The 10,748-nt window shown below is 40.8% G+C and overlaps 1 protein-coding gene across 1 annotated transcript; it reads right to left on the bottom strand.

Annotated features, from left to right (window-relative positions):
* Positions 1-5,715: 5,715 nt before the first annotated feature.
* LOC119909755 (gastrula zinc finger protein XlCGF26.1-like) lies at positions 5,716-10,740 on the bottom strand. The gene is made up of 2 exons (XM_038727973.1): positions 8,642-10,740; positions 5,716-5,840 (listed from the first exon to the last, which is right to left on the bottom strand). The coding sequence occupies exons 1-2, from the start codon at positions 10,431-10,433 to the stop codon at positions 5,836-5,838; spliced, it is 1,797 nt and encodes a 598-aa protein (XP_038583901.1). The 5' UTR covers positions 10,434-10,740; the 3' UTR covers positions 5,716-5,835.
* Positions 10,741-10,748: the final 8 nt, after the last annotated feature.

Here is a 10,748-nt window from a genome sequence, read left to right as displayed (position 1 = left end):
CTGAGAGGACTGAGGTTTCTCTTCTTCATCTTCTTCACTCTTCACAGGGACAGGAGTGAATGTGAACTTGATGATATCAGCCTCCTCCAGCCCTTGAAGCTGCTCTCCCTCCTGACTGGTCCAGAGTTCCTCCTGTTCCTCTTAATGTGTGGGGTTCTGGTGGGTCCTCCTGGTCCAGACTGGGGCTCCACTCCTCTTTAATGCGTGGGGGATCTGGTGGGTCCTCCTGGTCCAGACTTGGGCTCCTCTCCTCTTTAATGAGTGGTGTTTCTGGTGGATCCTTCTGGTCTAGACTGGGCTCCTCTCCTCTTTAATGAGTGGTGTTTCTGGTGGATCCATGGTCTAGACTGGGCTCCTCTCCTCTTTAATGTGTGGTGCTGAGGTGGGTCCTCCTGATCCAGACTGGGGCTCCTCCCTTCTTTAATATGTGGTGGCTCAGGTGGGTCCTCCTGGTCCCGACTGGGGCTCCACTCGTGCTGCTCAGGGGGAACTTCTTTACTCACCAACAGCAGCTGAACGTCTGTGGAGAAAAAAAAACACATTTTTGAAAATTATCTGTTAACATTTAAACCACTGACGCCACTACTTTCTACTGTTCGTTTGGAGAAATTATGCACATTTTGTACATCATATAAGTAAATCATAAGTAAGTAAGAAACAATGGCATACTTGTCACTTCAGCAGCCTATACCAACAATTTCAATGTCTTTAATGTAAAGCACAGAAAACAAAACGAGGCATCTGATTGTGGACTACAGGAAGAACAGGGAAGAGGACAACAAAAACAGGACTACGGTGGAGAGCCAGCAGCTTCAGTTTTCTCTGGGTCCACATCTTTGAGGACCTGGACTCACCACACCAACACCATCACAAAGCCAGTGACTCATCCTTCTCGGCAGGCTGAGGAGGCTTAACATGGACTCCACAATACTGTGCACCTTCTACAGGTGCACACTAAGGCCTTTCCAAAAGTACTTGCTACTCCCTCCCCCTAACTACTTCCACTCTGTTTGTGTGTTCCTGTGGAGGGTCCGCCACATTAAGTGCCATCCGAAACCAATGAGGGCGGAGCGGTAGTGGGTTACTAAACCGTCCAATACTGAGTGAGCACCAATGCCGGCTTGTTGAAGGTGTGTAACACCCTTTGCTGCACGATGGGGGACCTTTCTTTCAAATTTGAGTTCCGTGTGACTTCGGATAGGATTTTTAAATTTTCGAACTACACTAACATTTCTACAGCACCATTCACAGGCAAACAACGCAGCCCGAAGGTTAAATTGTGTTTAATAAAAAATGCTCTTGTCTGATAGACAATACAACTGTTGTTTTTATTGAATCGTACTCATCTCATACGAGAATCTTCCCAAAACAAAATAGCCTACATTAAAGGACAGAATAATAGAACATGGCACAACTAGAGATACATTGGAATCACGTAACAAGCAACAAAGACATTAGAAAAATAGTTACGTCTTTATATTTTAACTGTTTTAAATTCTTCAAACTATATAATGCTTCAATATTAGATTTCTATTTTGAAATGTTGAATGTGGTTTGTTTTTAGACCATTTGTATTTGTGAATGTAATATTTTTCATATAAGATAGCGAGGTTCAAAATCTATGAATATTAATCTTTTCATAAAAGACTATAATGTCTCTTTTTCATAAATATGAAGTCATAGTCGTAAAGAAATATTTGAAATCTAACCAAAGTAATTTGGTTCATGAACAAACAAAAATGCAAACAAAAAACACTTCAATCCTGAATCTTAATACAAGTGTTGTTTATTTGATACACATTATAGCAGCCAGTGCAGTGGTAGTCAGATCCTATTTACACAGGGGGAGAGGGTAGTTTGTCCTAAAGATGGCTGCAGTATTTATACCCTTCGCAGGTTAAGGAGCTCGATTTGGCTGTGAGGATGACTCTGACCAGGGTTCACTCCATGACAGAGTGGAAGTGGCGAGTGTCAAGTTCCACTGCGATTTCCTGTCAGGCAGTGTGAAGGGGGCGCTTCTGTCTCATATTGTAGTTATTTCAGCATCAGTTTGATCCATTTATTGCAATTAAATCACAGCAAAAGGTTTACTTTGTGTTCATACAGCTGTAGTAATCACGACTTGTGTTTATTCGCTTATTAGCTTAGTTGTCCAGCGATAAAACCCCAGCCAGGATTAAATTTGCGTTTGGTCTGAATGCACAATAAGATTACCCTGACTAGCTGCATCACTGCCTAGTAAGGCAGTGACAGAGCTTTTAGATATATTATAGGATTTTATTTCTTAGATTTCTCCTTTTTACCTGTATGATAAGACATGCTATATGGGTATTGATTGAGGGAGCCCAGAACTAAAAATTTTAATTGCAATTGACTGCTTCGCTGTAATAGTTGTGCATATGACAATAAAGAACTTCTGATGGCAACTAGTTTTGCAAGTTAGAGGATAGCAGCTGGTTTCCAGGTAGTTATTCTTTACTTGACTATTCCCATTATACAGAACTTTTAGCCCAATCAATTGCTTGGCCCATTAATCAAGCCAATATCTAGCATTTAGAGATTATCCTGCACCTGGACTCACGACGCCTCGTCAGTGTGGCTGCTGTTGAACGATGTTAGAGCTCCCCCTTACTGAGTTTTAGGAAGGTGGTTTGAAGCCCTAGGCAAAACGTCCTTAGTAACCTTGTCTTTTCTAAATGTTGACACATTTCTCCCTTCCTAAGTTAAATACATACTGTTATACTGTAGAGCTAGGGTCCTCAACTACTTTTCTTCAAGGGCCAGAATCTGTCTAAGCAGACGCCACGAGGCTTAATTAGTGTAGTTTTTATATTTGCCTATATCACTGTGAACAGACTCTTAAAAATATGGTAAATCCATAATGATATCTATCCTACTTAATTAGAAAATGCCCTCAGACTTATGCCAAGGAGGCTGTTCACTGGAAATATTAAATCAACCGTTTTTATACAGTCTGCTATTATGCAACATTATTGTGCATGTGACACCTGTAGTTACCGATGGTAGCAAAAAATGCAGGTATAAATAGGTCTACTACATGTCACAGAAGTCTGGGGCAGCTAAAGAAACTCTTCTCAGGCAATAATTGGTCTTCCACAATAATGTGAGAAGTTACTAGATACTTTTAAGTGAAGCTGCAGTAGCAGGAAATGTTCAGTTTGCATTAGCAGTAACTTAATACAGCATTTTACCACAGGAATTGCACCACAGATGCAAAGTTTCTAATACTGCAAATATACTAATATCGCAATACTTTCATTAGTGGCCGTTTGCATTTCCGGATGTGGCCCGCGGGCCGCCACTTGATAATCACTGCTGTAGAGAGTACTGCAGCTGAATGACATCACTTTTGTACCCCAGTCTCTGTGAAACACCAGTCACAGTCTGAAATCTACAGCATAACCCCGTACATTTTTCTATTTCATTTATTAATAAAAAATACTACCTAAAACAACAAGTTACCGGCTAAGATAACCATGTACTGTCAAAGTGTATACTATGATCTGAACTAATAATGAATACACTAACATTGACAGAGGTGTAATATCAGAAAAGGGTTTTATTTGTGAACAGTGAACCCGTTGAATCTTTACAATTTCACTATCTGTAGGCAGACCACCCAAAAAAACAGTGTAACCTGTAATTATATTATACAAACATTATATTTATTATACACTCATTTATACTTGTTACTCCTCCAGGTTGTGAATATATTTTGTTTATGAAATGATCAGAAATAACAAGAAATTGCATAATTTCATAAACTGTCAGCTTACCGATCATGCTCATAAAATTATTTTTTACAACATGTGAAGTTGCTTTGGATAAATGCATCTGCTAAATAAGTAAATGTAAACAAACACTGAGGGCGTCAGGATTTCTGGATATCACAAACATGGACTTAGACTCCAAGATCACCTTTGAGTTAAAGCGTAAGTCTGGCAGTTTTCAGCCTGGACGTCTACAAAATTGACACCCGACGATGTCCACAGTGAAACATCGTGTCTACGCGAATACTGTGGATATATTACAAGCCCAGACCACGTAAAGCAACAGCAAACACGATTCACAGGAGGAAAAATTCATAAAAAGACTTTTGTGTGACTATAAAACATACTGCTAATGCAGAAAAAAAGGAGAGAGACAGGCAGGCACAGCAACCCCTGTGTTTGCAGTAAGAGACTCCAGGTGGAGGTGTGCAGGTAGGAAAAGAGAAGTCCGAGACAAGCAGGAAGATTTAAAAATAATTACTATTCCCATGGGAAGTAAATCAACATTGTGAAGTCCCATCAGCGGTAGGCGATGACGATCTGTATCGGCCCAACCCAAGTGTCTATGTGACTAACAGGGACTTCAGTCTGCGGCAGCGATGCAGGGCTGTAAGGCGATCGCACCCTGCACATCCACTAAAGTGCTTATTTTTGCCACGGAGACTTCTAACACGGGCAGCTGTGAAATCTAGGCCCTCTGATTTCTACGATGCACTGATGGAATATCAGGTCGTATTTTGGTTGGACACATGAAGACTCACTATTACGTTCCGGTATTTTCATTGTAATCCATTGTTCTTTTCAGTATTAAGTACTCAGGTGTAATAATTTTATTACTCACATTTGAAGGAAGATATTTTATACTCAGAAGACTATTGTTATTTTGCTTATCATTTGTAATTCTGTGTATTTGATGATTTAGGGTTATACTTTTATGTCTAGATACATTTTTATTACATTTAATGGTTTAAAGTTAAATTAATTTACATTTAGCGGAAAAATTAAGGACGTAGTCACTTGTTTGTGAGTCGGCCTGCCAAGATGCTGACGTCCGGAGCCGCCAACATTGAGCTTCACAGCCACTCATCAAAGACATTTTAGCCTCTCAAGTCATCTGCATCTAATTTTATGTTCTAATTGCTGTAAATTAAACTACCAAACAGGATGTAAAGGAGTTAAAATGAGCTGCAGCAGTAAAATTCAGCATTGATGCAGCAGGAATATTAATCCAGAAACATCAGATATAACAGAGAAACTCTGGCAGGAACATTTTACTGCACTGTGAGTACTTTTACTGTCATACTGTAAGTACATGTTGCTGATAATACTCACATACTTTTACTGAAGGAAGGTTTGAATGCAGGACTTTTACTCGCAGTGGAGTATTTTCACAGAGCGGTATTAGTACTTTTACTGCAGTAAAGGCAGTTTACAGTGAGAATAAGCAGTAAAGTGTACAAACCTGCTTCAGGCTTGAAAACAGCGTCCAGTAGTTTGCGTTGTCCACAAAGTTCCTCCTCGTTCTCCAATTTAGACATTTTTACTGATTCACAGCAGCTTTTCCTCCAGACTGTTTCCAGCTAGCAAGCTAAGCTAACTGCATTAGCTTCGTAGGACACGGGAGATAATTCAGATGTTAAACATGTTCAGATAAAGGGAACAGCACAGAGTCTATTCAGACAGCTCTATCTGGACATTTGGACATTTGGGCTCCGTGAAAAATACAGTTTGGTCTCTATGGAAGCTGCTCCGACTGTGAGGCCGAGCTCCGGCTCCGGCTACTTCCTGCTAACAAGCTAACTTCCTTTAGCATTCTTGGCTAACAGGAGATGAGTCTGAGGTGAAACATCCCGAAAGTTTAAACAGAGTCCACTTAAACACGTTGATCCTCACATGCAGGCTCTGCTGCTGAACTCCGGCTGCATCTCACGGTACGAAAGGAAAAGTTAGCATGTTAGCAACCGGAAGTACACCTGCTGTTTCTTCTTCTTCTATGGACGCATACCGCCACCTACTGGACAGGAACTTCAGGGCTTTCCAGACTTCAGGCTACATGAAAGTGAATAAAGAAAATAAAGGAAACAAAACTATATTTAGTTGTGGGCACTGTAATAATATTAAGACACCAATAAGAATAATAGTCTTTATTTATACAGCACTTTTTAAAACAAAGTTACAAAGTTCTTTACGTGGTTGAAAAAGGATTAAAACACTTCTGGACTGAGGAAAATAAAATCTGACAATTTTTAATCTATTCTGATTGTTTATTTTGTAAGTTATCTGTCCTTATTTCTGTCTTTGTGCTGCTGTCACACCCAAATCTCTCCTCTGGGGATCAACAAACTATTATCTTAAATCATCAAGCAAGAATGGCCCCTGTGAATGTTATTTATTAAATTATTGGATTATTATTGCTGATACATGTTAGCAGCACGGTGATGTATACAGAGCACACCAGCAGTGCATGTAGAGGCAACAGCTCTTTCAAACTGTGCTACACTTTTGGTTTTCATCGGTTTCTTTACGGCTTTATTGCTGAAATGTTTGTTACCTTTTGACAGAAATACAGTCACTGGAAAACTTCTTTTTATATTAACATGAGAAGGTTTTGTTCCCAAACATGTGGTTCCTCCGTCTGAACATTTCTCTAGATAGATCCGCCTTCTAAGGAAACCTTTTCTGTTCAACACCAACTGTCATTTCTGACCATATTGTCTGTGAAATTATGACTTAGCATCCAATAATCTTGTAATTATGACTTTTGTGTTGTGGTTTTATTATTAATAAAACAACATATACTGAACTGACCCTGCCTGTTGGAGTTGCTAACTCGACTTCTTCCCTCTCCAGTGGCAACAAAAGGCTGTAGACAAAACATGGATGGACCGTTCAAATTGCTGCAGTATAAACAGTAGGATTGTCTTTTTATTTCTTCTTCCTCGTCAACAAAAAGCTCCAAGCAGTCCACTAACACCCGGAGGTAGTAACATCACCATGAGCAGAATCAAACAAACACGGGCCGATCAAGGCATTTTTTAAACTGCTTTGCTTTAGCTGTGTAAGTGTCGTAAACAGAGAGCAATTTGTGGTAGGACGCGGCTAAAATGTCTGCAGTGTGGAAATATTTTAAACTGGAAACGAAAGCAGTCCAACAGACAGCATTTCGCAAGGTGGTAGAAATATACTGAAAATATTCAACTTCAGTGAAAAATTTGTGGGGATCTCTGGAGGAGAGAGCCGGGGGGGTCAGTAGGTAGGCAGAGTAGCCAGTATGTTTGGAAATCTGTCTTCGGTGATTGGACGTCATAACCAAGCCAAGTGGCCAAACTACTCATGTTCTGACCCAAGCAATTGCGGTTTAACCAGTTTAGTTCCAGACTAACTCTTAGTTATTAAACCTCTAATATCGACTTTACACCCTAACTTACATATAGCTGGTGGAACCTAAGGCTGGGCAATAAATCAATAATGATAATTATTGCAATATAATTTTCCTCAATTAACAATATAACAGATGTTCAATATTTTGCTGAGGAAAAGGGACTTGAAAAATATTTACCAATCATATTCTTTGACAAAGATTTTATCATAATTGTTTTGAATGTTCTGCCACAGATTTGTTAAGTGATCCACTGTTTGGCATCAAAAGTTTAACCACACAATTAACCACCTGGTTTCTTTAACTTTCACTAAGGAGGAAAAATCTGCCTTTATAATTTTGACATTTATCCTGATAATTATACATATCAAATGATGCGATTTTTTTATTGTGATAACATTTTTGGACACATCGGCCAGCCATACCTATAAGTTCAATTCTCACTCTTCTTTTAGTTCAGCGTTTGTCTCCACCAACTTCTGAGGGATATATCTGGCTCCTTAGACTCTGAGGGCCAGATTTCCTAAAGGTCTGCGTGAGTAAAAACGTGTGCAAACTTGATATCACAAGCAAATTAACACGTAAGCTGATCTACTAGCGGTGTGCACGCAGAATGACGACTTTCGAAAGTGCAAGACAGCACCTGTTGTTAATTTACTACTTTTGCCTCAATGAAAATGCTATTTGGGCCGTTTCTATTTTATTGTGCAAAGTAATGGGAGGATAACATACAAATACATTTATTTACTACACGCAATCTGATCTAACAAGCCTAAAAGCTAATATCAACAATATCAGATACTATTATTCTATATCCAATGTATTGAAATTTATTCATTCGATGAACTATATGAATTGAATTGGGGTTTTTTTGTATTTTCCTTTAGCAGTACTGTTGTATTAACATTCAATAATAAATAGCAATAAAGCAAATTTCCTTTCGACCTGATTTCTTCTTTCTTTTCTCTGTGAGACTGAAGAATTTAGAAAGTTGCGTGGCGCTGTGGAGAGCCCCCAGCTGCAGTAGTGCACGGATCACACGTAAAATTCATCCAGCCAGAGGGAACGATCACCAACTGTTCATAGCGCGCCGGTCGTAGTAGTGACACAACCAGTTGTAGGTATCAGAGAGGGAATGGGGCGTTCAGGGACAGGAGATCGCAGAGCGACCAGGCACGGTGTGTACGGTCATCTCTGCAGCTTCATTTACTTCCACTGCTCTCACCAGCACACTTGTGCTTTTTAATATGGCCGAGCCGAGTAAACCTTTTATTACAAACGCTGCAACTAAATGGTTTATCCCCCGTGTGGATTCTCATGTGTTGAGATAAAGTATATCTAAGACGAAAACTTTCTTTACAAACTGTGCATGTAAAACGTTTTTCTCCTGTATGAACCCCTACGTGTCGGATCAAACTTGAATTTTCTGCGAATCTTCTACCACAGACAGAGCAGCTAAAGGGTTTCTCACCTGTGTGGACAGAAGAGTGTCGTCTTAGATGTGTCTTTCGTGTGAATTGTCTACCACAGACAGAACAAGTGAAGGGTTTCTTCCCTGTGTGGATGCTCAAGTGTCGTCTCAGAGCTCCCCTATCTAGAAATCCTTTACCACAAGCTGAACAACTAAATGGCTTCTCCCCAGTATGCATTCTCAAGTGTCTGGACAAATTGTTTCTGCGACTGAAACTGGCTTTACAAACTGAGCATGTGAAAGGTTTTTCTCCTGTATGAACTCTTAAGTGTGTGGTCAAAGTTGAGCTCTGGTTGACCCTTAAACCACAGATAGAACAACTGAAGGGTTTCTCCCCTGTGTGGATTCTCATGTGCATCAAAACACGGCCTCTCCATGGAAACGTTTTTTTACAAATTGAGCAACTGAAGGGTTTCTGCCCTGTGTGGATTCTCATATGATTTACAACTTCTACTCTCCCTTGAAAGTTTTTTCTACAAACTGAGCAGCTGAAATGTTTTCCTTTTGAATGAATTCTCATATGAGTCGTTAAGGAGCTCTTCCAGAGGTATCTTTTACCACAAACTGAACAACTGAAGGGCTTCTCTCCCGTTTGTATTCCATTGTCTTCTTGCAGATGTTCCCTGTGGCTCAAGCTTGTAGAACATGCAAAGGAGCTACTTGATGTTTTCCCATAATTACATTCCTGAACACTTACAGGGACTTCATTGTTTTTCAGAGGGTCTGAACCTGACTGAGGTTTCCTGGTTTCCTCCCCATGACAACTGACATCAGTCTCAGGTTCTGTTTGCATCTGTTCAGTTAGACTTTGATGAAGCTGTGAGGACTGAGGACCACCACACCGATGGTTTTTGAGCTGATAAAGCCAAGTGAATCCTCTGCCACAAACACTGCAGCTGTATCGTTTCTGCGCCGTGTGTCGCGCCATGTGGTGTGTCAGATAAACCTTTTGCAAAAATTTTTTACTGCAAATTGAACAACTGAAGGCCTTCTCCCCTGTGTGGATTCTCACGTGTCTCTTCAGATATGCGTTTTGGCTGAATCGTTTACCACACTCAGAGCAGCTGAATAATTTCTCATCAGTATTATATCTGTTATTTTTCAGAGGGTTTGAACCTGACTGAGGTTCCCGGGTCTCCTGCCAATCACAATTGTCATCAGTCTCAGGTTCAGAGGGGTGTGAACTCTTTTCATCAGTATCTGGTTGTAAATGTCTATCTGGATCTGAGTCCCTGGCTGGTCCTGGTCCTCCACAGTCCTCTACATAACCGTCTGTTTTAAAATGCTCTCCATCTGTTTTCTCTTCAGTTATTCTTTGATGAAGCTGTGAGGACTGACGACCAACACACTGATGGTTTTTAAGCTGATAAGGCCAAGTGAATCCTCGGTCACAAACACTGCAGCTGTATCGTTTCTTCCCAGTGTGGAGTGTCATATGGTGTGTCAGATAAACCTTTTGCATAAATCTTTTACTGCAAACTGAGCAACTGAAGGGCTTCTCACCTGTGTGAATTCTCATGTGTCGCTTCAGATTTGAGTTTTGGCTGAAGAGTTTACCACACTCAGGGCAGCAACACTGTTTCTCATCAGTGATACATCCACTGTTATTTTGCAGAGGATTTGAAACTGACTGAGGTTCCCTGGTCTCCTCCCAATCACAACTGTCATCAGTCTCAGGTTCAGAGGAGTCTGACGTCTTTTCATCAGTATCTGGTTGTAAATGTCTATCTGGATCTGAGTTTCTGGCTGGTTCTGGTCCTCCACAGTCCTCTCCATCAGCTTCTGTTTTCATCTGTTCAGTTAGTCTTTGATGAAGCTGTGAGGACTGAGGTTTCTCTTCATCGTCTTCTTCACTCTTCACAGGGACAGGAGTGAATGTGAACTTGGTGAGATCAGCCTCCTCCAGCTCTCCCTCCTGACAGGTCCAGAGTTCCTCCTGTTCCTCTTTAATGTGTGGTGTCTCTGGTGGGTCCTCCTGGTCCAGACTGGGGCTCCACTCCTCTTTAATGTGTGGTGTCTCTGGTGGGTCCTCCTGGTCCAGACTGGGGCTCCAATCCTGCTGCTCGGGGTGAACCTTTTCTTTACTCACCAACAGCAGCTGGACGTC

The sequence above is a fragment of the Micropterus salmoides genome, unplaced genomic scaffold, assembly GCF_014851395.1.
Source record: "Micropterus salmoides isolate LMB-PRFRI ecotype aquatic unplaced genomic scaffold, ASM1485139v1 Ms_hic_scaffold_1889, whole genome shotgun sequence".
Taxonomy (NCBI): Eukaryota; Metazoa; Chordata; class Actinopteri; order Centrarchiformes; family Centrarchidae; genus Micropterus; species Micropterus salmoides.
Note: the sequence above shows the minus strand (reverse complement) of the source record. Positions and strands in the feature narration are given on the sequence as shown.

What these genes read in the sequence shown, in the direction of transcription:
- LOC119909755 (XM_038727973.1), bottom strand. Translation starts at nt 10,433, where the DNA reads ATGAAAACAGAAGCTGATGGAGAGGACTGTGGAGGACCAGAACCAGCC.